Source organism: Branchiostoma floridae, chromosome 11 (assembly GCF_000003815.2).
Source record: "Branchiostoma floridae strain S238N-H82 chromosome 11, Bfl_VNyyK, whole genome shotgun sequence".
NCBI lineage: Eukaryota > Metazoa > Chordata > Leptocardii > Amphioxiformes > Branchiostomatidae > Branchiostoma > Branchiostoma floridae.
Window position 1 is genome coordinate 11,903,960 of NC_049989.1, and position 27,431 is coordinate 11,931,390.

The 27,431-nt window shown below is 42.0% G+C and overlaps 3 protein-coding genes across 3 annotated transcripts; all 3 read right to left on the reverse strand.

The window, feature by feature from the left end:
• Positions 1 to 954: 954 nt before the first annotated feature.
• Positions 955 to 5,650, reverse strand: LOC118426213 (metabotropic glutamate receptor 4-like). The gene is made up of 8 exons (XM_035835479.1): positions 5,327 to 5,650; positions 4,425 to 4,679; positions 3,655 to 4,008; positions 3,051 to 3,200; positions 2,376 to 2,546; positions 1,778 to 1,887; positions 1,246 to 1,393; positions 955 to 972 (listed from the first exon to the last, which is right to left on the reverse strand). The coding sequence occupies exons 1-8, from the start codon at positions 5,615 to 5,617 to the stop codon at positions 955 to 957; spliced, it is 1,497 nt and encodes a 498-aa protein (XP_035691372.1). The 5' UTR covers positions 5,618 to 5,650.
• Positions 5,651 to 5,843: 193 nt separating this feature from the next.
• LOC118426214 (metabotropic glutamate receptor 7-like) lies at positions 5,844 to 11,492 on the reverse strand. The gene is made up of 9 exons (XM_035835480.1): positions 11,465 to 11,492; positions 10,951 to 11,117; positions 10,462 to 10,569; positions 9,504 to 9,695; positions 9,038 to 9,195; positions 8,284 to 8,379; positions 7,099 to 7,279; positions 6,227 to 6,379; positions 5,844 to 5,855 (listed from the first exon to the last, which is right to left on the reverse strand). The coding sequence occupies exons 1-9, from the start codon at positions 11,490 to 11,492 to the stop codon at positions 5,844 to 5,846; spliced, it is 1,095 nt and encodes a 364-aa protein (XP_035691373.1).
• Positions 11,493 to 18,294: 6,802 nt separating this feature from the next.
• LOC118425772 (elongation factor Tu, mitochondrial-like) lies at positions 18,295 to 27,355 on the reverse strand. Its single transcript, XM_035834842.1, has 11 exons — positions 27,225 to 27,355; positions 26,675 to 26,718; positions 26,050 to 26,203; positions 24,912 to 25,078; positions 24,252 to 24,356; positions 23,446 to 23,607; positions 22,571 to 22,703; positions 21,622 to 21,726; positions 21,101 to 21,252; positions 20,058 to 20,177; positions 18,295 to 19,085 (listed from the first exon to the last, which is right to left on the reverse strand). The coding sequence occupies exons 1-11, from the start codon at positions 27,268 to 27,270 to the stop codon at positions 18,912 to 18,914; spliced, it is 1,362 nt and encodes a 453-aa protein (XP_035690735.1). The 5' UTR covers positions 27,271 to 27,355; the 3' UTR covers positions 18,295 to 18,911.
• Positions 27,356 to 27,431: the final 76 nt, after the last annotated feature.

Here is a 27,431-nt window from a genome sequence, read left to right on the forward strand (position 1 = left end):
AGAGTGAGGAGAAGTGCGTGCTATGCGGGAAGAGAGGGACCTTAAGTCACCAGCTAACAGGATGTGCCGTAGCCCTAGGGCAAGGAAGGTACAGATGGAGACACGACAGAGTGCTGAGGGTACTAGCAGCCGCACTAGAGGAGAAGAGAGTACAGATGAGTGGAAGAAAGCAGAGAAGGCTGAGATTTGTGGAGTTCGTGAAAGAAGGAGGGAAAGGAAAGAGGAGGGGAAAGAGTGCAATAGACGAAGGCTTAGGAATCCTGGCCTCAGCAGGTGATTGGGACCTACGGGTCGACCTGGACAGGAAACTAACCTTCCCAGAGGAGATAACAACGACAAACCAGAGGCCAGACATAGTGATTCTGTCAGCCAAAACCAGACAGGTAGTCATTATGGAGCTCACTGTCCCTTGGGAAGACAGGATGGAGGAAGCGTTTGAGAGGAAAGCTGAGAAGTACAACGAACTGAAACAGTCCTGCATTGAGAAAGGGTGGAAAACCTGGTATTACCCCATAGAAGTAGGGTGCAGAGGCTTTGTAGGCCAGTCAACATGGAGAGGGTTAGGAGCTGTAGGGATTAAAGGAAGAAAAAGAAAAGTGGTCACCAAGAACTTGGCAGAAGCAGCCGAGGCGGCCTCAAGATGGCTCTGGATGAAAAGCAAGGAGCACACATGGAAGATCTAACTCACGACAGGTGACGGATTGGCCAACGTCACCGCCCCGCCAACCAGAGGGGGTACTAACAGAGGGGGCGAAACCCCTGGTGAAGGTTAGAAGTTAGCTGATGATGTCGTGGGACAACGCAGTGCAACCAGCTGTTTCAAGTAAGCATGTAGTAAACTGTTTCGTGGTTTGAACAACGCATGCACAGCATGATGCATTGCAGGTAATCATTGTAGGCAATATGTTAAAGTTAAAGGCCCCAGAAACATTAAAAAGACACATGTACATCTGGTCATGTTTCAATCATGGCCTAGAAAAGAGCCGTTTACAAGTTAAAAGGCTTGACTTCTGACATCGTGCATGCGCAGTTAAACCGTGAATCTACCTATTGACATATTGCCATTCAGACTAGCTATTTTGACCACAGGATACGGAACAAAACATTTTATTTCACAAAGATTCAAAAGAGTACAGCCATGTAATAATTTCATGCCCACACGAATCTGTGCAAAACATGCGGCGTTATCTTATGCAGAATCACGAACGTATCTAAAAACATCTTGACGGAGGTACCAACACTCACGTCTTTGTACTCGTACACGCCAGGTCTGACCCGGACGTAGTTCCAGATAGTGAAGCCCATCGTAACGCTCCCGTCGTCGTTAAATTGGACCGGCTGTCCGTCCGCTCCCGTAAACCGCTGTTCCTTTATCTTCTCTAAAAGAAGTTGCCTACATATAATCATGGAAGGGAAGATTTTAATGCAATCTAATACATTTGTATACATTATTTTGATTCATGAATTTTTCATAGATACGTCCTTGAAGGCTAGACATACAGGCAATAAGGTATGCCAAATAATAGATACACAGGCAACGTCGGACCGTGTCCAAAATTATATCCACTTGCCTGAGTAACTTTTTTGGTTGGCGTAATTCCTAATAAACATCATAAAGTACATTAATTTGAAGGCCTAAAGAGACATGGACGAGGTCTGTATTCGTTTTAATCTGGATCAAAGCTGAACGGTAATTTTCGACACAAAATTGAACATAATACCCAACTTTCTGTGTCATTTGCAAGTTTATCAGATTGTCATGAAAGTAGAGACGTACTTGAAGTTCTGGTTGGCGGTGAGCTGTGAGCAGACCCCCTGTGCCCCGCTGCAGTGCTCCCGTAGCAACACGTCCAGTCCGTGCGCGAAGGCGTACACTGCGTTCATCACCTGTGGAAAATAGAAAGTATACACTTTGAAATTCAAAGTACATGTATATTCAATCAAGATGGATTAATAATTTCAAAATATAAAAAAATTCTGGGCACGTATTCAACTTGAATCACGTGTCCTTATGATCACGTGTCTGGAAAGGCAGACCATTCATCATGAAAAAGGCCAAAGACATGGTGGAAAATTCTTTATGTGGATGTTCCGTATACGGCATCGAAAGTATATCTAATTCAAGTCGTAAGACGAATGCCCTCGCAGTCTTAAAGGTACAATTGCCACCTGTCACTGTAAGCAGCGACACCTAGTGATGCAGTAAACTGTGAACCAGTAACAATTCCCTTGGTTAGGTGTAAATAATGTATGGTTTGTGAAAATCAGAGCCTCTTTAGTCAGTGACGTACGAAACGTATGAGACTATTCACGAACTTATCATATATTATACCGCTCTTCTGATAAATGTATCTCCAACACAAAACAGCACCTACCTGTGGCACGAAGCTGGCCTGCTGAAAGCCCTGTGTTAGGGAGTGGGAGGGAGAACAGTTGTCCGCGTACTTGGTGCCGCCGGGCAGGTTGCAGCCGAAATGGTCCTCCCAGAATTCCTGGAACCAGGGGTTGTCGCTGTTACTGTCCGGGGTCAATGCCTTGAAGTAATCCTGGATGTAGGGATAATGGTGATAATCTCGTGACATTTCTAGAGATAGATGCGACACAAAAAGCAAGGGCATGCTTTGTCTCTTCCTGCTCACTCCCTTACGCCTTCGCACACATGCGCGCGTGCACACACACACACACACACACACACACACACACACACACACACACACACTGTTATCAATAAAACAATAGTATTTGTGAATTTTCAAAAGTTACAAAAGCAACGTCAGAACCAAGCGAAGTACAGCAAAGAATCACCGTCGTTTCAGCACCAAGGAGATGCATATAGAACTTCTCACTTAAAAATATTTCGTCGTACAGCGTTTAAGGACTTTTTTTACAGATATCATACACACACACACACGCATGCACACACACACACGCGCGCGCGCGCGCGCGCGCACACACACACACACAAACACACACACACACATGTACACATGTACACATACACACTCACAAACACGTGGGTAACGACAACAATACATTCAACTATCTGATACCTCAAACCCAGCGACAGGGTTGTTCTCCAGTGTAATGGTGAGGGATCCCCGTGCGGCGTTGTCCAGCCCGTCCACCACGCTAACCTGGTTTCCCCACGAGTCACTACCGATCCAGATCAACTCTCCACGGGCGTTCAGTCTGGTAGCCGCCTGAAAGGGAAAGTGAAAAAAAAATGAAAGTGTCCTCGAAGGAGTTAAGCTCACTGACAGAAAAGACAGGTTACTAGTATATGCACACTACATTCAAGTACATGGTATGAATGCTTCCTGAACAATATTGAACAGTCGACCACAAAGGCTAATGTCACATTTCTAAACCGGGACCGGGTCGGGCTGTTTGTGGATACGAAAAATAGAACTGTATACGGGACGATGTAATGCCCACGGCTATTCTATTTACGTCTTGTGTAGTCTGGTGTCTTTTATACAGTACTGTATCATACTTTTCGGTCTCGAAAGCTGCCCGGCCGGGCCCATGTTTGGAAATGTGATGTAGGCCTTGGTGGTCCCATCCTTTAAAATTCGTTTTAGAATCAGTCCTACAAAATCACAAGTGTTCAGGGCTCATAAATGTCGTATAATTAGGATGAATAAACAACCAAACCTGAAGAAGAGCTCGTGCATCCGAGTCCGTCACGAAGCTGACGACGGCCCTCGCTCGGGTGTTTTCGCGCAGCGCCGTGATGATGGCTTCGAGCTGCTCGTCCGTCGCGTCTCTGGGCACCACGTGGGAAAAGGAGACGCAGATATCGTAGTTGTCTGCCGCTTGTCTGAATGCTGTGATCCCTGAGCGACCGTACACCGTGTCAGAAGACACAATCGCCACGTAGTTCCAGTCGAAGTAGTCGACAAGTGCAGCGATGGCCTCCCCCTGGAGGTCATCAGATGGAACCGTCCGCAGGAAGAACGGATAGTCGTCTGCGTTGCTAAGCAACGTGCTGGTGGATCCCCAGCTTATCTGAACGAATACACAAAAACAATTTATTATGTTCCCTTTCAAGGAAGAAAACGTGCCATTTTCGCTACGTTTCTTCCTCTTGTTTCTTTTTCGTGCCAAAACAAATAAGGTCAATGAACCGGACCAGATGGCTGTCACCATGGTAACTGGCACAGTAGCAGACACCTTGAGACGTTCAATTACACTATGTAGCAAGTTGCAGGACAGAGCTGTAGAGTGTATGGGCTGGTCACTCTACATATTTATTAATGTGTTTAAGTAAAAACAAATAGAGCAGTAGTTTTTTTTTTTACTCAGTGTTATGGCAAACATTATGTATTTCCCTTTAAATTATACATTTTTTGTCAAATCTGAATTTTTATCAAAAATATTACACCAGTGTTTTGTATTAGAAAATATTGTCAGTCTTTACTTACCTGCGGAATCCCCAAAGAAGTCAGCACATCGGCCACATCCACAGTGACGTCACTAGAAAGTGCGCCCACGTATCCTATGATGTCATAGACATCGACATCAGGAACTCCATACGTCACCACCCTGCTCTGTAGGTTGGACACGTCCTGGCCGGCCTGGATCGGGCTGTAGCACGTGTCTAACACCTGGGAAGGAGGGAACACTTTATGGTCAATGACCCGCCCCGAGATATGTATATCAATATGGTGTCGTAAAGCCTGGTCTTATGTTATAACCACCGAGTGAGCGAAGCGAACGAGGAAATACAGGTCAATACGAGGTCTATTTAGAAATTAACATATCATTACTAAAGCGATTCCTATGTGTAAAAAAAAAATGTTATAACCACCGAGTGAGCAAAGCGAACGATGAAATACAGAGGTCTCTTTAGAAATTAACATATGATTACTAAAGCGATTCCTATGTTTTTAAAAAAACAATGATTCTGCGCCGACGTCAACTGGCATTATGATAATGTTTGATCAATAATGTCTATTGTCTTAAGTATCCAAAACCCTACGATATAAAATCGATATTAAAAGGGCAACTGAACAACAAGGTCAATGTGTACCAAGAACTAGTAAAATATGAAAGTCTTTTACAGTTACATGCTTCTTTAGAATATACATTTTTAATGTTTTATCAACTTCGCCAAGAAGGTTATGTTTCTACCAGCGATTGCGTGAGGGTGCGTATGTACGTGTGTGTCTTTCCGTCTGTCCGTCTGTAAACACGATGCCTTGACAATGCCTGGAAGGATTGTTTTGACATTTGGTATGTGGGTATGTATTTTTCTAACATAAATGTTTCATCTTTTACTATTAATAGTATATAACTTTACACCATATGCATGGAGGTGACTCACCAGTGTGCCCAGACTCACTGACGGTAGAAGATTAGCGTCTTGGTTGATCCGTCTTATGGCGTAAAGAAAAGCCTCCAGGGTCTGTATCCCCTTCTCCTTGTTGATGTCGCCGCAGACAAACGTCGTGTCCCCCGCGCCGTGTACAGGGAAGAGCCCGTTAACCAGCACGTCACCGCTCAGGTGAGCGTACTTCTTGTCCTCCTTCAGCGGGCGGCAGCGCGAGCAGTCCCGCAGGCAGTCGGAGTCCGGCACGCCCTCGGCCCCGGCCTGGTCGTACATGGTGATGTTCATCAGGGCCACGTCCAACGTTTCGCCTCGATACGTGCCGATCTTTTAAAATAGGGAAAAACATCGATTGTTAAAGATTATCTTAGTGACGACACGTGGACAACATGGCTGAATATCAAGAAGACGTTCAACGCAGTAAATTTTATCACTCCCTGTGCAATCTCGTTTTTTCCAGTTCTACAGAATGAACTGTATTTGAAGATTGTCTACCTGAATGTCTATTAAACCTTCATAAACGTCCCTGTGCAATAGTTGTAGATTGTAGAAATATTAGTCTTAACTTCCTTGTGCTTGACAAATGTACCATTACCAATGTAATATAGGATACATACGTAATTCATCATTCCCTGAATAAACTTTCTTTCTATAATATCTATGTTTCTATAATTACCTTAGTACCTTAGTATTTGACAAATGTACTACTAGTATTTGTTTTAAGAATAAATAAAAACCCAATGAAGCTAGCTCAGCACTGTTTCAGTACAGTCACTAAGAAAGAGGGCTCCGACACATCATAGCATTCTAACTTTTCGTATACTAGTAGTGTTTGTAAGCTCTACTACAGTGTTTTGTTGTTTGCCTTTATAGAAAAATAGACTTAGAATGGCCTACTCTGTTGAAAGTGTCGCCTTCCCCATCGTTGTCCGTGTCCACATAGTTGAAGAGATCGTACGCCGCCTCCACATTTCCGGTCTCGTCAAACCGGACAGTGTTTCCGCCAAGTCCCGTGAAATACACGTCCTGCAGGTACCGGAAAAACTCCTCCTGGATAAAAAGAATAAAGCGCCAGTTGAAGTCCTCTCTCAGAGATTTTGGCGACGCCTTAGGGGCGAGCCTTATAATATAGTGTGCGTCCGTTAGACAAGAATTCACAAAATTTCGTAGGCATGTGTGGAATTTGTCCCCGCATGCGTAGTAGTATCATCTGAGAATTCCCCAGGTAATTTTTTGATGACGTTTTAGTCTGTTTTTGGAAAATGGGTATAATACGATAACAAGATAGATGTAATGAACTAGGAATGTTATGTTATGTGTCTTCCATTTATTGCACTTGTAACGGAAACTCCCACTCTGTTATCAGTAGAATAATACAAAGACTTCTTGGCACCCAAGTTTAAAGAAAGTAAAAATACCCATACTTTATTACTTCACAGTTATAAAGGTACTCTTTCCATGGTTAGTTGTGTATGACACGAAAAGTCCATCCATTTCAAGTATTTATGACGATACTTTAGTATTGAAAGTATTTCTTGTCACGTCCAGAGAGTATTGCAAGCATAATCCACCGTTTTTACAAAAGTACACAAATGCATACATCAAACTAGTAGTACATAGAAAAAACTTATTAGAGGACATGCCCACAATAGTGGACGGAACCTCAGTTCGCTTTAACAGAGCCTCGCCCAATACATAGTTTACTGGTATGTGATATTGTATAGTCCGCGGGCGAGGCTCTGCATAGTCGAATGATAAAAAGAACGCACCTGTGTCATCCTGCGCATCTCATCGCACAGCCCAGACGGGTTGGGCCCGCAGAGATCCGCCTGTGCCGCCCTCATCGCGTACGCGAAGGCGTAGACGGCGTCGATGGTCTTACTGGCCACGAACGTCTGGTTGAAGCCGCTCGACATGATCAGAGAGTCGCATTCTGGCAGGGCGGCAAACCTAGATGAATTCAGATTATCAGTAATGTAAAATATTCCATGCGTAAGAACTGTTCCTAAATCGAGCATATATATATTTACCTCTTTTGTTTAACAGTAAAGGTACACTCAGGTCGTTTTGACCTGTTTTTCAGACAGCCCTGGCACTAACATTTAAAAAAACCAACAAGAACAGTGTTAATCATCGGACACTATACACTGCAACAATATAGGAGCATAAAAAGTTACCCATATCAACAAAACAGATAAGCATCAGAAAATTGCAATGGTGTCGATTAACGAGTACGTATACCGCCAATATGATGTTTAGATGACCTTAATCTTTGTTCCAGAGGGATATTATTCATTGACTGATCACCCAGCCCCAGATGCTGCAAACTACTTTTTGACATATTTATCTTATTTTCCATTGACGTTCATCCCATGTTTCTTTCTGTTATTTCAAAGTCAGTTAGATTTCTGTCGTTTATATATATTTTGTATTATTTTACACCTGGACTCCAAGCAGAGTAGTGATGTATCACTAATGGACCTCTATCTGTATCACTAATCTCAATAAACAAACGAAATCAAACTGCTGCAGTCTGATGTGATTTTACGCTAGCTGAAGGACAGTAACTAAAGCTTAGGGCACAACCCGCCGTACGCACAAATACGTGCTGTCTATGTGCCAAATTGTGGGCAATGTTTTGGGATCCGTTAGTGGTACGTACCGCTTCCGCACGAACTCGTAGGGAATCCGACGGATTTTGGAGCACGCAGACACGCCGTAGAACTTACCGTGCAGTCAAAACTTTATGTGCACCTTGCGCAACCGTGCGAGTGGCATGCGTTGACGTACTCCCTCCCTGCTCTTGCCAGTCGTTCCCCACGTTTTCAGAAATTCGTGGTGGACGTGGCCTCCCACAAAAACGTACGGACAAATCGCGCGTACGGCGGGTTGTGCCCTTTGCTTAAGGTGGGAATCATAGTCCCGTAACCTAACCCCTACGGCAGCATACATACCTGACATATTTTCTGGCTGTGTAGTCGATGGACCTGTGGTTAATCCTACACTGAAGCAGTTCCATGTAGTACTCTGGGAACCAGGGGTTGATTCCTCTGTACAACAGACGAACGGAAAACAGACGGATTTAGACCAACATTGCTCGTACAATATGTGGCTTTCATCATTCAATACCAATAGCTGGTCACTTACTTCAAATTTGACAAGACAAGAAAATGCGCTCCCTTGAGCCTTGAGCATTGAGCTTCAGCCTTTTTTGTTGATGACCAGAAATTTAATATCCAAATGTTAAAAGACAAATGATCACATTCTATTTGCAGAACTCAACTCTAGCCATATTTCATTTTGTATTGGAGTGTGAGTTATATAGTCATATACGTAATTCTTTTATTAATGCCCTGAATTTTTATACACGAACATAACAGTTAGTAAAATATGAGCTATTTGTATTTATGAAATCATCTGACAACATTGTGCTGCAAAAACTCTGTGAACTCATATACACTTGTTTCAAAAAGAGGAAAGAGACATGTAAACTGTAGAATAGCATATCATTACATATTTGACTATTTTGTAAACGATAGATGTACTTATAATGTAGCATAGCCTTAGTTGTTCTGTCTCTCCCACTGACACTGTAAAGGTTCTTTACAGCAACGTTTTATGTAACTACTGCATTTAGCCCATATGGGCAAGAACATGCAAATAAAGGTCATTGTCATTGCCATTGTCATTTTAGACAAAATTCCTTACCGGCGATTGACAGCGTGTTGAGTCTCCATGTGTTGTTGAAACTCCTGTATGACAGAGAAGGACGGCCGGACTGTGACCATACCACGGGCGTGAGATCCGTACCCCTGCACCACGGTCTGGTCCGGACCCACGCCTTCAGACACAATCCATGTCAGTACCTGGAGAAATGACATATAGATAAAACTTAATAAGTTAACCAAACTTAAGATAACAGGTTAAAATATATTTTTGGTTGCTTTGGGCCAGATGAGGACAATGTGGCACTGCACTCAAGATAGTAACCTATTTCAACAGTTCCACATACAAAGTAAAGACAGAAGGGAAATGTAGTCTTTGACTTCCCTGACTGAAGTCAGGTATCAATTTTTACACCTTGGTGGAGTGAGTAAGGTCGTGTGAACAAGTTTCGTGGATAACTACAAATTCAGATACTAACTACATGGATAGTAGAAAAACAAAGCAGCACCTTAGCACGGTCTCCCTCCGCCACGGCCACCTCCATGATCCGCTGGAAGTTGAAGTCGTGTAGGAAGGCCACCACGCCGACCGCCCCGTCCTCGGCCTTGGTGAGGAGCTGGTTGAGGATCGGGCCGAAGTACGCCGCCCCGCGGGCCGTGTTGGACACTTCTACGGACACCGCCACACAGATGCTGGCATCCTGTTTGAGTGCAAAGAAAAGTCGATACCAACTGCCGTTGTGCATGGTGCAAAGTTTTTGCTCCATGAGGGTTAGTGCACACTCATAGAATTAGAGTTATTGTTGGGGTAATAGTTACGTTGGAGGATTAGGGTTATGGGTGACATGTAGGGATTTCGGTTATAGTTACGTTAGGCTTAGGGTTAGGGCTACGGTTACTTTATGGTTAGGATTTTGGTTTAGTTAAGATTAGGGTTATGGTCGCCTAGGGTTAGGGTTAGGTTCACGTTTATTGTTAGGATTATGATTACTTAAGGTTAGGGTTATTTTCCACAGTGCGATCTGTTCTCCCAAAATCTGTTCAGACTGCTCAGCTAAAAGCTATCAAGCTCGAAGTAATGACGCAATTTACTGCCTTCTGGTATACTTGAAACCCCCAAGCAGTGTCGGGCGCCGCGGGACACACATTTGTCATGGGCAAACATTTGGCTTGAAAAACTATGAAAACGACTTAAGTGAAGGAAGGCGTGAAGCAACGCAGGACTGTAGTTTCAGCACCAAGGAGATGCATATGGACCTTTTACGTTTTTCCGCAATCGACAATATTTTGAGCATTTCATTGTATACCGCTGGTCTGAATCAACGCCTTTTTTACCATATCATACCAGGATTCTCCACACACACACACACACACACACACACACACACACACACACACAAATACACACACACACGCGCGCACGCACATTGCCCAGCACATAGAGACTGATTTTTTTTTAAATGGTACCTTTGCCGCACGAGTGAACTCTGCGATGCCCATCCGCCCATAGCTGTCCGCTGACGCCACCGTTGACACATACGTCCAGCCGAGAACTACCAACAGTTCCACCATAGCCTGGAATGGTCATCAATGACATATTCATAGTTTATTTACTATAGTACTAATACTAGTTCACGGACAGTACTATGCACTTTCGGGCGTGATTCCTTTGTCGCCCCGTGTGACACTCATTGGATCCAGGGTCATTTTCGGGCCACGGCCGCACCCCGGGTTGAATTTAAGTCGTACTTAAAATCAAACCGGGACCGGTAACATATAGGCGCCGTGACCTACCCGTGGCGTACACCTAAAATCCACCGGGGCAAGTAGCTTGGCCGTCCGGCCGGGACTACATGCCTTACGGCCACCTTGCTATTGGGACCGAAGCCTCAGTAGGGGTTGTTAATGTTAGAGAAAAAAAAAACTAACTATATAACTTTTAAACCACAAGATTACCTGTGCTTGGCTCTTGTCCGAGGATGCTGTCCTCATGAAGTAAGGGAATTTCTCCTTATCGTCCAGTTCTATACTGGTGGCAGTCGGACTGATAACGGGAACCTGTACGGGGGTGAGGACCTCGGACGCCGAGACGGCTGACTGGCTCAGGCTCGGGCCCACCATACCTGCAGTTTACAAGTTAAGGAATATCACAAAGACTGAACATTCCAGATGATATATACGTATATATACTTATTACCAGTGGACTAGCCCGCTTCTGTAGTTATTGCATAGACAAAAAATGATATTATTACTACAACACTACAATCACAGAAAACTAGAATCGGATTACAGAAACACAAAATACTGTATGACTTAAGATATTATGTTAATTCCGCTGTCAATTAAAAACAGACACTGCATGACAGCAAGAGCAAATTCAGTAGATATACAGTCGCCGAATGGTATTTTGTAGAACATACACACATATATTTATATATCATGCATATACGCATCTATATACGCATTTTACTCTCCAAGCAGAGGTTGGTGGAGAACATGGTGATCTTTTTCTTATATGCCGTCTTTTTGTTTCAGCGAACACGATTTTTTCTAATCAACCTCTGCTTGAAGAGTGTCGCATATAATTATATACTAGTACGTAATACATAAATCTTATATAGTCAGGTTGCAGGTTTTGTATCTTGTAGCCAAAAATGATTATGAAATTTGATGTAACGTACCGACAAACACCCTGTCTCTTGCCGGACACGTGGTTGCGTCGTAGCCGAAGTTGATGTTTTCGGGCTCGGCAAAGCCCACGAGTTCCAGGGTTGATTTGGCCGCCTCGTCTTCTCTTCCACACGTGTCGTAGATCTGGACGTCTGGAGATAAGGTACACAAGTCATCCGTTTACCCTTTGTTTAACAGACAGTTCTCAGTGCAAGACCAAGAAACCACTTTCAGGCACCAAACTAACATCCAGTCACAAACATCAGCGAGGACATGCTGTACTATGCTTATTCGAGCCCATAACACCGAGGAAGCCACACGGCGAAACATGTTTGTTGTGTGATGGTTCGAATAAAGTTCCTGAACGGGGAACATGCGGCTCCAGCGTATTTTCTGAAGATGTGGCGTAAGTGTGAACGGTTGGCTTGAGGTTGTCCTTCCCCACATACTATCCAGTCACAAACATCAGGATTGAGAAAATCAGACGACATCGACATCCCGAGATCAAAGACTAACCCTATAGGAGAAGCATGGGAAAGTCCCAAACCGCATTCAGACCCTCTATTTGATCCACTCACACCGGGAAGGACCCCTTCTCTTCTTGTTAAGTTTGGCGGGTTCCTTAACGTGCTCCAGGTGTGGTTTTTCTTAAACACGGGCCTTTCATGATCAATTTAAAGTCATATCCAAGAGACGTCCCTAACCGCAGGTAGGTACGTAACGTTACTCAGTTTCACCTGAGTTTTTTTTGCATTTTGCGACTTGCAGTCGCAATATGCCTTCTGGCCAGTGTAGTCGCCGTTGTGATGTTGTGATGTTGTGATGTTGAGATGAACGGACCTGTTCAATCCATGCCAAACATTTGTATACCTGTTAAAACAGGCATTTTTCAACATGTTCGCACTAGCGCAGTGGTAAAGTTTACGCATTCTAAACCAATGCACCCGGTTCGAATCCGGGGAGGTAGATTTTTTTCAATTTTTTTTTCTTTTTTACATCCATTAAAATACTAATTTTTACATCCATTTGGCCACACCAATTTATTTCTTTGGTTAACGGATTCGCCGCTTCGTTTTTTCGCCGAATAGAAATAAAAATTAAAAAAAAAAACTTAAAAATGCCCCGCAACAGAGCTCACTCAAAAACAGGCAATGTGTAGTGAAATTTGCTGCAGTTCACGCAAATTTTAACAGGTGGCGTCTAGATCTGCTGCAGTTCAAGCACATATGTGAATCTCTCCATGCGCCAATATCAGGTTTAGTTACTCTGTTCTATTTATATGACATTCTAATAACTAGAAAAAAACGTTCACACACGCAAACATTGGCAAAATGCCAGCTTTTTTGAAAGCACCTGTTTTTCTCTATTCCAATTGCTATTCATGCTTGTTTGTCTAATATGGCCTTTGTAAAGTCAAGACATACAAGTAATTTGTACTTGAACAATAGAACTTTGCCTCACCAAAAGTTACCCCCGCGACCAGATTTTGATTGGACTGCGACAGTTTATCTACGGCGAACAGCATGGCCTCCACGGTCTCGCCGCCTTTCAGGGAGATGTCCCCGCACTTCTCGTCTCCCGTCCCCGGGTCGTGCACGCGGAACAGCCCGCCGAGTCTGGCGGTGGTCCCCGCTGACTCTGCGAATACGGCCGTGCAGTCCTGGGCCGCCGCACTCGCAAGAACCATCAACAGCACGGCTAGAGACACTCTGTATCTCATCTGAAAAAAAATATAACAAAAATTCTCATTATTTCAATAATTTCTTCTATGATATAACACATCCTCACTCAAAAACCGTAAACAGCCCGGCTAAAGACAATCTGTATCTCGTCTGAAGAAAAATATAAGAAAAATTCTCATTATTTCAATCTTTCATTCTTGTATTAACACATCCCTACCCCAAGAACCGTCAACAGCACGGCTAGAGACAAACTGTATATATATAATCTGAGGAAAAATATAACAAAAAAGTCTCATTATTTCAATCAGTCATTCTATAATAAAATTTCTACCGTAAACTACCAAAAACACATCCCTACTACAAGAAACGTCAACAACACGGCTTGCGACACTTTGTATATCATCTGATGAAAAATATACCATAATTTTTCGTTATTCAATATTTATTCCTCTAATATCATTTATATCGTAAACTACCAAGAACCGTCAACAATACTAGTTGCAATGAGTTTTACAAACCTATAAGAAACTGGTTATGCGAAATGACCAAGTACCAAAACGAAAAAAAAAAAAAACTTTCATGCAAATGTATCTACATATGGTTTTGGTGATTCAGACACTTTGGAGTTCGCTTAGTGGTCATGATGAGCAATTTTCTCTCCTTTTGTTCGTGGACTGGAGAGGGTGCGTCTGCAAAACAGCGTGATTCACCTTAGGACCGCTGACAAAAGAAGAGACACTCTATTATTCATGACTATCATTAGAGAGTCAGAAAGGGAGGTTCCACACAGTTACAACTCATTCATGAACGAAATTTTTAGAGAGTCAAAAGGGGAGGTTCCACACAATTACATGTCTTTCGTGAACGAAATAGTTTCGCTAATTTAGAGAATGATATGGCAGTGAGGTCAGAGAGATTTTGTTTTCTAAAAACACATTATTCCATAAGCTACTGGAAAAGCAATATAACAACGAAATGATATTATTGATGTCATACCCTTTGGTACATTTATGAAATAGCTTTAATGGCAATAATTTACGTCCTTTTGTATATCCGACCACCAAGTGAATGACAAATTCAGACCCCGTTTAATTATTGATTGTTATTATGAATATATATCAAATTGTCTTCTAAGGGAAAGGTAGAAATCTTGTTTAATGTGAACGGTCACTTAGCAGTAAACTTTAGCGAAAAGTGCCGTAGGAGATAATTCTAACTGTGTAAATCTTGTGATACAATACAGAAGGCAAACGTTCTGGTCTAGGCTTCAGGTATCTCAAAATGTATTTTGCCTGTGTATCTGTATAGCCGATAGAACTAACCTTCAGCGTAACACATCAGATTCTGTATCTGTATCTGTACAACCGGCATAACTGAACGACCTGACACAAGTAAGGGGCCGCGTAGCACAGTGGTAGTGTATTCGGCCCGTGACCGAGAGGTCGCCGGTTCGAATCCGCCTGCCGTGTTGCCGGTCGTGTGCCCTTGGGAAAGGCACTTTACACGACTTTCCTCACTTTACTCAAGTGAAAATGAGTCGTCCCTCGGATAGGACGTTAAATGGAGGTCCCGTGTTTGGGGAGAGCCACACCCCGGGCACGTAAAAGAACCCGCCACATGTGCGATGGTGCGATGTGAGCGGATCAAACCATTCCGGCCAAAATGGGGTAGGGAATTTCCCGAGCAGCCTCGTAACCCCTGCTTCGCCTATTGAGTCAGTGAAGTCCAGCTTGCTTAAGCTTGATGTTTCTGACTTAGGGAGAAGAGATGCTGCTACAGTTATAGCTATGGGCCGCTCTTCATCAACATGATGGTAACATCAGGCCCTACGAACCTGATTTAGAAAAAAAAAAGTAGCATTTGCACATCTAGCTGTAAGCGTTGTTCAAGGTTTTAGGATGCTCATACAGTACTTTATGGAAACGAGTTCCACTGTATCGATAGTTAAGCTATGGGAAAAAAAAGGACGAATCCTGGGTTCATAAAAATATGAGGCTACACTAAACGTGACATTCCCCCCGAATCTTGTCAATTCATAAATTTAAAAACAATCGTGAAAACAGTACCTCCAGGGATACTCTCTATTTCCTTCGCTATTACCAAGGAGGTTATGTGGAGACTATGTGTATATCTTGAATTGTTCGCGATGGGCTTTTTCGCGAAATCATGACACCAAGGATATACGTTCTACTGTGCTACAGAATTGTTTCTAATACCGTCAACATTGAACAAAGCGAAAACCTCCCTACCCCTTTCATGCCGCAAAAATAAGTCCCCGCGAAACTAAAATCATACACGATATATCAAACGTTAGCATCTAACAGAATGATACTGTACCTTATTATTTTCTAACAGAAAAAAACCAAGGATATACGTTCTACTGTGCTACAGAATTGTTTCTAATACCGCCAACATTGAACAAAGCGAAAACCTCCCTACCCCTTTCATGCCGCAAAAATAAGTCCCCGCGAAACTAAAATCATACACGATATATCAAACGTTAGCATCTAACAGAATGATACTGTACCTTATTATTTTCTAACAGAAAAAAACACGCCTTTTTGTGGTAAGAGACGCAAAAAAAGTCGGCCAGGTGTGTATTTGAAAGCCGGATCTTGGATACAAAAACAGACGAACAAAGATGTCATTTGTTGTGCACAATGGACTGCGACACCTTTGAATTATTAATATCAATATGACAGTATAGGAATCCTCATGTGACATTTCGCAGACCTCTCCTATTCCGTACCATAATTCTAGGTCAACTATGCCAACAGTATGGTATCATTATTTTTCAAAAACATATTTTATACATAGGAATAAACAACTGTAACAAAACATCACCTTGAAGCCGATGAGTTTTCTTGATTTTGTAGACTTAGATAAGGCCTTCGACTCGTCTTGGAGGTCCACTGACACAAATTTGAACCGACGTTTGCGTAATGACCAACTGTCACCTTAGCCTTCGTCAAGAAAGGAAATAGGCAAAACCTGGAAATAAAATGTAAATGATGGTAATTTTTCTACATATAAAAAGAAAGCTTTTCTGTATATCGGTGATTGAAAGCGACATAGTGATAATGACGATGATACTTCCCCGGGGACAGTTTATACCAAGTGCTTAGCGTAGCAACCACATAGATACGTCACCATTTTCGCAGCAATTCTCCAATAAGATAAATTTGAAGAGAAAACATTCTGTATCAATTTCACAAAATCGTTTCATACGAAGTCTATTTTTCTAAGACATCTTTACGCACAAATTGTTGACTGTTCTTACCTTCGACGGCACGCATACAACGTCTGGCGTATATGTAGGTTACGGTCGTTGCACAATGCTAGCAGCACCTTAAGACATCACGTAACGTCTCATAAACATCTGATAACGAACAATAACTTACGAAATATTTTTGAAGCATCTTTAGACTGGCATGTTTAAGAGAGAGAGAGAGAGTACTTGGCAGGTAAATATTGTATTCTGTGTCTTACTGTGACGACCTGCGTATTGCGCAGCCCCCCAGGGAGTTGGAAATTGTCAGGGTGGGGTCGCTCACGCCCTGACGCCGACTCATAGAGGTCACGTAAGGCGGATTGTTGTCATGGCGACGCTAGGTACGTGGGAGCGAGACACCAGTGACAATATTGTGTCATACATTTTACTCATTACAGTCTTGCCTTGGCTTAGGTCACATTTCCAAACCGGGGCCCGGCCGGGCAGCTTTCGGACGCGAAAAGAATGACATAAAATACATTAAGATACACAAAATGTCGAAAGAAGATTCATGGGTATGATTTGTGTATTTTTCTAGGTATACATTTTGATTTCTCGTTTCTTAAAACATCCCGGCCGGGCCCCGGTTTGGAAATGTGACCCAAGCTTAAGCTAAGGGCACAACCCGCCGTACGTGCAATTTGTCCGTACGTTTTTGTGGGAGGACACGTCCGCCACATATTTCTGAAAACGTTCAGGCTGTACATGGCAGGCGCGTCGCCCGTACTGGCATGTACGGAGAGCGAATCCGCAGCCCGATGGCACACAAAGTTGTGCCTGCACGTACTTTTTCCACGGCGTGTCTGTGTGCTCCAAAATCCGTCGGATTCCCTACGAGTTCGTACGGAGGTGGTACTTACCACTTGCGAATCTAAAATGATTGCCCACGTTTTGGCACGTATTTGCACGAATAACGGGTTGTGCCCTTAGCTTTAGAACAGTCCTAGTCATTGTAATGCAAACTCCGCCGTCCCGGGCCCTCATATATTTGGCGGCGGTTGTTGTAACGTTATATAACCATAACTATGTCTACTGTTGACTTTTCAACTACACGTACCAACAAAAATTGTTTGGCAACGATAGGGCTGCGGCCTGTAGTTTAAGGCTGGGTAAGCTGAATTTGCGAGTCAGATGGGGCACTGACTGATATAGATTATATCATAGAATCATAGATTTTTGTTATGTTGCAAAGGTGTCTCCAACATGACTAATTAAAAACTATCATTATGTGTAAGCACACCCATACATACATATATTATGTACTTCTTGTTTGCAGTGCACATAATTCATCGAGATGCGTATCTCTAGCCATCAATCTTGACATGCAAGAATGATTTCTTTGTTGAGTTCAGAGGTAGTATCATCTCAGTGCCAAAATGGCTATTAACCTACAAAACACCATTACATTAGTCTCCACCAGACTGTCTGTTGGCTTTTTTATAGGGATAATAATTTGCCAGTGGAGTTTTCCTACCATAGGAGTTAGCTGGCCTCAAAAGGGGAACATGAACCTTAGCGTGGACTGACTACGTACCCTGGCCAATTTCCAAATTCTACGATTCCGACACCCCTGTATGTAGGAAGGCCTGGTGTAGGCTACCATTCATAAGCAACAAGCGATGCATACACTCTCCATACTGACCATAGGACAAGATGTAGATGCACGTGGAGAAAACATTAACCACCAAGGAACAAGTTTAATATTCACAGATTCTTCATCTGTATATAATCAGCCTTAATTTTTTTTCTAAACAGTTGCCTATGGTGCTAACACACTATACTATATAATATTCTCTTTCTGAATCACATTCCTTGTTTCTTACAAAAGTGTAATTACTATAATATACCTAGGCTTTACCTTTCTGTATACCAGTGAACCGAGGGTCTTCTTTATTGAAACCCTTTACTTTAGTAATAAAGTCAATACTACACCAAAGTGTACATTTTTTGCATGATCTGAAAAGCCTTGTGACTAGAGTTTGAAATTTCAAGTCAACAAAATCAATGTTATACTATATTCTGTTATAGTCTGAAGCAAAATGACTCCATATAGAATATAGAAATGACTTACTCACATTGACTACACATGTCAATGAGATTTTGCATCATTTTTGTTGCAAAGCTACAACTGGACAAAATAGTGGGGTTTGCCTGCATTATCTTAACACTGTATGTAATGCTGTATTCGTTTATGCGTGTGATTTGTAAAAACAAAAGAAAACTTGACATACTTCATATGTACACTATGTGGCTACAGAAAATATCTGATCACGACTAAGGGAAATTTCGTCGCGTTAGTTCCCCGTGAATTTCTCTTCTGGTTTTGGAGGCGGCAGGATCTTGGTGACGACCCCGGTGCCGATGGTGTGGTTCCCGTCGCGTAACGTGAATCTCTGTCCCGGCTCCATCACCATGGGGGTTCTCAGCACCAGGGACAGGGTGGTGTCCTCTCCGGGCATCACCATTTCCTATGGAAAAAAACAATATGGGGATGAGTTATTTATCTACTGAGATTTACAGGGTTGTAGCCAGCCTGTAATCAATTTCTGTCCCCTCGATTCTATCGAGTGCCCAACAAGCAAGACGTCATACTTCGATGTGACATTTCTAGGAGGGTGCAGGGGCATGCTCCCTCTGAAGACTTTGAAATCCAGATGCTCTTGCATTTTGAGGTGTAGGTTTTGCTGGTTTGGTGAAAAATTACACAAGGGAGACAGTTTTATCATATCTTTACCTATCAATTTTTGCCAGGTGCAGAGGACAGAATGGGCAATTTTTTTTTCTGGCCCCAGCTGCAAAATTCTGTCAAAGGACGGAGGGACAGATGCTGGCTAAAACCCTGATTGGCAGTATTTACAGGTGACTATCACCTTTACACAATGTCAACCTGGAGACCAGATTGTAAGGCTTGATCCACTCACACCCAAATAGACCCATGGTGTTTTTGATAAAGTGTGGTTTGATCTCTACTGTACTGGAGATGTAACTCTCCTCAAACATGTGACTACGTGTACCAGAATTACACCCATCCCAAGGGATAGCCCTAACCCTAGCTAGGTACTCTTTTTCACTTGCATCAAATCCTTGTTTCAAGGACTCCAACCCTTTTAAGTAGCTACAAAAAGGGACATAAACTCTACATCATGAGGAAGGTTGAAATGGGGTCGAGCAATGCAAGACATTCTTATCCTTTCGTTGAAGAGGTTAATCAGTCACGTATGCAAACAGTTACAACAATTTTCTTCAATCAATGACTGTTTTGTAAAGTTACAGTACATACCTCCCAAATTTTCGATGTCTACCAGCACATCTTCGTTATGGGGAATGACCTAGTCTCAGACGAAAATGTACTGGTGGACATCGAAAATTTGGGAGGTATGTACTGTACCTTTACAAAACAGTCATTGATTGAAGAAAATTGTTGCAATTCTTATCCTTACCTTTCCCTCGGGCAGGGAGACTCGACACGCCATGTTCCACGTGTGGGAGAACATGACGGGAGTGTAGGTGTTGGTGAACGGTGTGCGACGGCCGCCTTCCTCTTTAGTCAGGATGTAAACCTGCAGGATGGTAAGTAATCATAAGAAACTAAAAAGGTAACATTTGCAAGTAAATACAAAATGTCTTGCCTTCACATGGTCTATCCTAACAAAAATTGCTGTTTATTCTTGGCCAATCATATTCATATATGTATATGGTGACCAGCCCCTCCAGCTCTGCCCTGCCACTTGCTACACAATGTAATAGAACACCACCTGGTGTCTACTACTTTACCAGTAACCATGGTGACAGCCATTTGTTCCAGTCATTGATCATATTTGTTTGCAAGGAAGGAGGAGTAAAAGAACCAGAGATATATGTTTCCCTTCATGAGGAGAGTGACTGAAATTCATTGTCATTGAGAGCATTGAAAGGTCATTGGAAGGCCATAGTGATCCATGACAAACCATAGAGATCATTGTCAAATTTCTGGTCTTGTATTTGTAAGCAAGCACAATGTGTGGATCATTTCCCAGTACCTGAGCCTGAACCTTCTCCTGTGGTGCGACCGACCCAGGTTTACACAGTATGGTTCCCACTCCCCTCACCAACACACCCATGCTGGGAGCTAACTGATACAATAACAGATCCCTACCTGAGCCTGAACCTTCTCCTGTGGTGCGACTGACCCAGGTTTACACAGCATGGTTCCCAATCCCCTCACCAACACACCCATGCTGGGAGCTAACTGATACAATAACAGGTTCCTACCTGAGCCTGAACCTTCTCCTGTGGTGCGACTGACCCAGGTTTACACAGCATGGTTCCCAATCCCCTCACCAACACACCCATGCTGGGAGCTAACTGATACAATAACAGGTTCCTACCTGAGCCTGAACCTTCTCCTGTGGTGCGACAGACCCAGGTTTACACAGCATGGTTCACACTCCCCTCACCAACAAACCCATGCTGGGAGCTAACTGATACAATAACAGGTCCCTACCTGAGCCTGAACCTTCTCCTGTGGTGCGACCGACCCAGGTTTACACAGCATGGTTCCCCTGCGCACGTCACCCTTCTTTACACCCCTGACCAGTGCACCCAGACTGTCCCCTGCCTCTGCCCTGTCCAGCTGCTGGTGGAACATTTCAATACCTGCAAGAGGGGGTATACAAGTCTCACTGAATAAGGGTTTACGATCTAAGACTCCTAGGTAGTTCTAACGGTAAGACAGGTAAAATGTTTAATGTGTACCCGAAATGACATTTTTTCTATCATATAATATGTAAAAATTTGATCTTTTCTGAAAATATCTTAGGTACCTGTATGTAATCTTTAAATCAATTTAAATTCAAGTAACTGAATCATCGCACTAAATATGTTTCATTTCAATCACAAGGAAAAGATCCTCAAGCATTGCTACAAAATCATATCAACAGTATTTCACTCCGGTATGGTGGAGTGAAATAATAACAACAGTCAAACATTCTAACCTCATTTAAGTGTACAAGAGTAAGACCATACCTGTGATCACAGTCTTTACATTGACACCATATCCAATGATGAGGGCGGGGTCTCCTTTGTGGATGGTTCCACGGATCATCGTACCCGTCACAACTGTACCACGGCCTGGGGACACAGATGGGATGAACAATCAACGACATCGCCGATGAAGATTAAATATCCAGGGAATAAGATACGCTAAATAGTTGTTACCCAAGAAACCGGATGTGACTTTGAAAAATGTCAGAAGACGTTTCAGATAGGATCCACTATCGTTTGTAAGTGACACTGAGGAGATTTTTTTTTTGAAAGCAGATTTTATACACTTTGACTTCATGTGTAAAGGATAAGAAAATTTCTAGATAATCCAATTGGAAACAAAACTTTTCTTTCCTATTGGACTGTCTGAATTCTGTTCATACTTGGGATCTAACACCTGCTCAGTGTCATTGACAAAAGGTATGCTACCTGAAATGTCTGACAGTTTACAAAATGATGTCCAGTTGCTTTAGTAACTTCTATTTGGCAAATCAACTACATCAATTCATGAGATTTCTGCAGCCATACCATAGAAATCTGCTATCACCAAACTTCTTCATTTTGGTCATAATACCAATCATTAACCTTTCAACTGCAACTTTTGAGCTGGAAACAGACAAAGAATACAGAATCATTTGAGCAAAAGTTACGACTTTCTTAATGTTATGGTTTCCTTGATGCTGCCCATATGCTGAGTGTTTTAGCCTAGTTAGAGGAAGAAAAAGAAGAACTTTATTTCAAAGGATACAATGTGTGGTTACCTGTACATGAGTTCAAACAATTCTAATTCTATTTTATATAAAGTAATAGTGTAAACAATCAAGCTAGCGTTATGTGTGCTATATTCTGAAACATTATGACAGTGTACTGCTTGAGAAAAGTGTGGTATCGTCTTGTTTTCTAAAGGAGTTGTCTACGAATTGACATGTACCTGAGATGGAGTGTACCATCTCCACTGGCATCATGAAGGGCTTGTCCAGATCACGTTGGGGGAGGGGCAGGTAGCTGTCCACTGCTTCTAGCAGTTTATGGATGGACGCCTCTCCTAGTTCTGAGTCCTTACCCTGTAGACAAACAGTAACATTGATACCATAATCAAAATGGGTTATGGCAATGTTGTGTTTCCTATTAGTCCCAAAAAAATTTTAGTAGGCAATCTCTCTTCTTCTTTTTTTTTTGTACATATTACTGTAAATGCAGAAATGTTCGCGGTGGTTTTATGCTCACGTTTTTCACAGTGGCCACTTCATCGCGAACATCGCGAACTTAAAACCACCGCGAAAATTTTTCCATGGCAGTCCATGGTGCTACCGCAAACTTAAAACCACTGCAAAAAGTCCTTTTTCCCGCTCACGCGAAATCAAATCCCCGCGAACTTGAATGCATTTATAATAATTTGTAATTCTTAGTCTACAAAGCAGGGTGTCAACATAAAGGGAACCTAATGCTCTGTGGGTATGTCAACAAATTTTTCTATGATAACAAAAATGAGGAGCACATGTTGAAATGCTGAAAATGATTCTGCAGAGTCTTAATCACTTAGAATTAGATGTCTTAAAAATGTCATGCCAGCGGTCAAACAAAATAAAAAAAACTAGGGTCTGTTTGAATTACTTTTTCTGTTGCAACAGAAATAAAGAGTGCGAATTACTTACATGTCTTAAATGTCATCTCCTCAACCAAAATAAACACTAAAACAGCTTGGGTCTGACGGGAAACCGAAAACACAAGCAAATTGAATTTTCAAATGACGAAGATTCTTGCGCACATAACTTGAGACACAGCTCAGAATAAGATGTTCCTCACCTCGAGAGCGTACAGAGCAGACCCGACGATCAGGGGAACGTCATCACCGGGGTAACCAAACTCTGTCAGCAGCTCCCTCATCTCCATCTCCACCAGCTCCAGGGTGTCGCTGTCAACAACATCCGCCTTGTTTACGTAAACAACGATGTGGGAGATACCAATCTGTAGGAAGGGAGAGGGACAGTTTTATTAGTACAATACTTCTGTCTATAACATCAGCCTTGTTAACATACACAACAATGTGCGTGATACCAATATGGGGGAGGGGAGAGAGTTTTGTTAGACAGTACAATATTTCTGTCCACAACATTTGCCTTGATCATGATATGGAAAATACCAATCTGGAAGAAGGGGAGGAACAAATGTCCTTAGCAAACATGTTCTGCATTGGAAGTTATACAATTCAAGGATTATGATGTATCCAGCACCATACCCATTTTTACTTTATCAAACAGACATGAACTTTATTGCCATGTGAAACTTACTCCTTCCTTTAGTGAAGGATTCCCCCACAAAAGCAGTTTGGGGGTGAAAAATTGCTTGTAAAGGACTTTTAAAAATAAATTTCAAAAATAATGTTATGTGTCAACATAAAATATTGACTAAGTCTGTCAGTCTGTGGAAAGCCACCAGAAATATCAAATTGTCCAGAAAATGATGTTTGGAGAAGCACATACTCCTTTCTGAGAAAGAATCATAAAAAAAATCATTTGAAAAAAAATACCTCAGAATAAAGACCTTAGGCAGTTTGTACTTGGCTGCTGTTATGTAATAGTCTACCAATAATGCAGTACAGACCCAGATACCTGTTTAGCTAGTAGTAAGTGTTCCCTTGTCTGAGGCATGCACCCGTCTGTAGCAGCCACCACCAGGATGGCTCCGTCCATCTGTGCTGTACCTGTGATCATGTTCTGTAACAGAAATATCATGAGTTAAGGATGTATAAAAACTCTAAGTGTTTTTCTTGAAGACCATACAAGAAAGACATGTTAAAAATAAAAAGAGGGTACTTGATGTCTGTTTCAATACAAATATAAAGAATCTAAAGAACACTTTGCGTTTGGGGATAGAGATGTCTGGAAGGAGAGGATGGCACTGGTGATGATGAAATTCAAAAAATATTTTGACCACTCAAAATACACTACAATAGTGCATTTCTTCTCATTCCGAAACAAATTTGATCCTCATTTTACTATCTTATGACCATTTTCAATTTTTCTGTAGCTAATACCTGTAGTCTTCTTGTTTTTACTATCTTAGAATTAGTGGTCCTAATGGCACAAACTAAATGAAAAAAATCTTCTACCTTGGACCAACACACTGTAACTGGCATTGTGATAATAATGTCTTTTTGGTTAATCAAACAATGTTTCTCTGTACTTTCTCCTTGCACTTTCTCTTTTAGACATGGGAATACTTTACAGACATTGCATTTTCTCAGTGTTACACGTATGACGAGTCCCCACCTTGATATAATCAGCGTGCCCAGGACAGTCCACATGTCCGTAGTGCCGGTTATCCGTGGTGTACTCCACGTGGGTCTGGTTAATGGTGATGCCGCGTGCCTTCTCCTCGGGAGCGCGGTCTATCTCATCGTACTTCCTGTACTCCGCTCCGCCCTGGGCAGACAGCACTGCAGGACAAAGAGCAACAATTGTCGTCTCTCTGTACGGAGGTTCTGTTTTAGGTGTGTCTGGATGTTTGTGTTCTTGTGCAGGGCTCGAAATTCATTTTTGGGATTAGGTGCACTGGGTGCACCAAAGATTTTTTGGGTGCACCGTATTATCTTTCTAACACTTAGATGTCAAGAATATGGTGTTTTATAGTATACTGATATCTTTACATACATAAACCTTGGAAAATATTTGGGTGCATAGCTCCACAGAAAAAATTGGGTGCATAGCTTAAATTTTGGGTGCACCTGGGTGCACAAACACTCAGTATTTCGAGCCCTGTTGTGCATTTGTAATTATTCCAAAACACTGTCAGTAGAGGGACAGGAAGTGAGTGGGAAGATGACAGAAAGATGACTTGTTGGAGTGACAGAAAGTAGAATTCAGAGATGGTAGAACTACCAATTCATCAGACACTGCAGACATTCCAGGTCATGGGGTCAATGGAAGAGTCTACTTATACACTGGGAGGTGTATTAGTAGCCTTACTGGTTGGTCAGGTTTTGGTAGTTTCATACTTTCAACATGCTAGTTGTTTTAATTTGTTACTAGTCATTTCATTTTTCCTTTTCTTCCAAACACACTTCAATATTATGACAATGATAAAAATGATGTCACTTCATTTAACCAATGTTGCAATAGTCAGATTTATCTTCCAAATTCCATGCTGACGTAATCTATAAAAGAATTACACGAAGACCTAAGAATGATGTTGCAATGTCCCCAAAAGGTTTTCTACTGCTCAATAAATATGCCCCTATTGGACATCTAAAATTGTCTTCATTCATACTTAGAGTATAAAAGACCTGTTTCTTCCAGATCACTTCAGCATCACTGACGAAAACTGGTGGATGCCAGTTGCAACGTCTGACCATTTCAAAAATCATATCCAGTTGCCTGAGTAATTGCTTTTTGGCATATGCCCACATACCTTTAGTAATAGCGGCAGTCAGGGTGGTCTTGCCATGATCTACGTGGCCGATGGTTCCGATGTTGAGATGAGGCTTGTCTCGGACAAACTTCTTGGCCTCTGCAGCCATAGTTCTGGCGGAGAGCTGGGACAGTCTGCTCGGTAACAGCCATGCCTACAATGGACATAAGCGCACATTTTTCTCACTAACTTCGTGACTGAGACTGTAACTGTTTCTAACAATATATTTTTCATTTCTTACCGTGAAATTAAAGCTATTGGTAACAGAATATTACTTTAAGGATAGGTGTTTATTGTCTATTTTTAGTATTGAGGATCCTGTCAATACAATGTTTTTGGTACTATTGACAGGATGTTTCTGTCAATAACTTATATTTTTGGCATGTATGACAGGATGTTCATAATCATAATCAAGTAAACCCTAAGCTTTTCTCCTTTCAATAATTAGGTACCCAAGGCCCTAAACAATGAACCAATAACTTATTAACTAACTCAGCAACAAATGTTGGGTTAGTTAATAATAACTAACTGGGTTAGTTGCAGCACAAGGCTATGGGGGTTATTAACTAACCCAGCAACAAATGCTGGGTTAGCTAATAAGTTATCATCAATGTCAATGACTTACTGTTGCACGCTCTGTACAAAGTCTTGATAAGGAACTTTTCAGAGCTGAAAAAAAAAGAAAAACAGGGTTAGCAAAAGAACCATGGCTAGTGACAAGTAATTTTGCAATTTTAGTCTTCATAAGGTTCAACTGCAAGTCATATTATGACAATTTTCATTGTAACTAAGGTCACCGGTCAACTTGCTAGCTGCCTGACACACACAAAAGCCTTATATACGTGTGGCTCCGAATTTTTTCATTATCACAATGGGAAACGAGTACAGTTTGTTTTTTTTAATCAATTTTTTTAAACAGCATATGAACTGTTATAAACAACGACTTATAACGTTACAATACGTCACATAATTTTCATGACATGATGGGCCAGACCGTTCCTTGTAAAAAAATCTGGCCCGGCCACGCGGCCACGTGAGGTTGGAAATCACCGACCTTATTGTCAAAACAAACGATGTAGCTATTCTGACACTTTAATCTATAAATCGCCTTAAGTTTCTTTATTAGCTAGCAATATTATGAATTAAAATATTGCGTGAAATATCGAGAAAATCACCTGAATTTCTGCAAGCCAGCTTCCCAAACGTGACAAGACCCGCCATCTTTTTCCCGATTTTTCCCAGACCGCATGCGCAATAAGCTTTCCGGAAGTGTAGATGGGGTCACTAGAGGTGACCGGAAGTCAATAACGAACGGTACAAATTGTTGAATAGGTATGAAACTAAAATTTTAGTTTTTAAACATGATATTTTGAGCTAATGCA

Bases quoted from the DNA above. Each gene is read 5' to 3' on its own strand.
- LOC118425772 (XM_035834842.1), bottom strand. From the start codon at position 27,270: ATGGCGGGTCTTGTCACGTTTGGGAAGCTGGCTTGCAGAAATTCAG. The intron at 26,204-26,674 runs GTAAGTCATTGA...TGTCCATTGTAG, and splicing joins TTTGTACAGAGCGTGCAACA to GCATGGCTGTTACCGAGCAG. The intron at 22,704-23,445 runs GTGAGGAACATC...GTTTGTCTACAG, and splicing joins CTGCTCTGTACGCTCTCGAG to GGTAAGGACTCAGAACTAGG.
- LOC118426214 (XM_035835480.1), bottom strand. From the start codon at position 11,492: ATGTTCTCCACCAACCTCTGCTTGGAGA. The intron at 7,280-8,283 runs GTATGTATGCTG...GAATTCATCTAG, and splicing joins ACAGCCAGAAAATATGTCAG to GTTTGCCGCCCTGCCAGAAT. The intron at 6,380-7,098 runs GTGCGTTCTTTT...CTTTTTATCCAG, and splicing joins AGATGCGCAGGATGACACAG to GAGGAGTTTTTCCGGTACCT.
- LOC118426213 (XM_035835479.1), bottom strand. From the start codon at position 5,617: ATGAACATCACCATGTACGACCAGGCCGGGGCCGAGGGCGTGCCGGAC. The intron at 3,201-3,654 runs GTTTGGTTGTTT...TTTCCCTTTCAG, and splicing joins ATGCACGAGCTCTTCTTCAG to GCGGCTACCAGACTGAACGC. The intron at 1,888-2,375 runs GTAGGTGCTGTT...TATTTTCCACAG, and splicing joins AGGCCAGCTTCGTGCCACAG to GTGATGAACGCAGTGTACGC.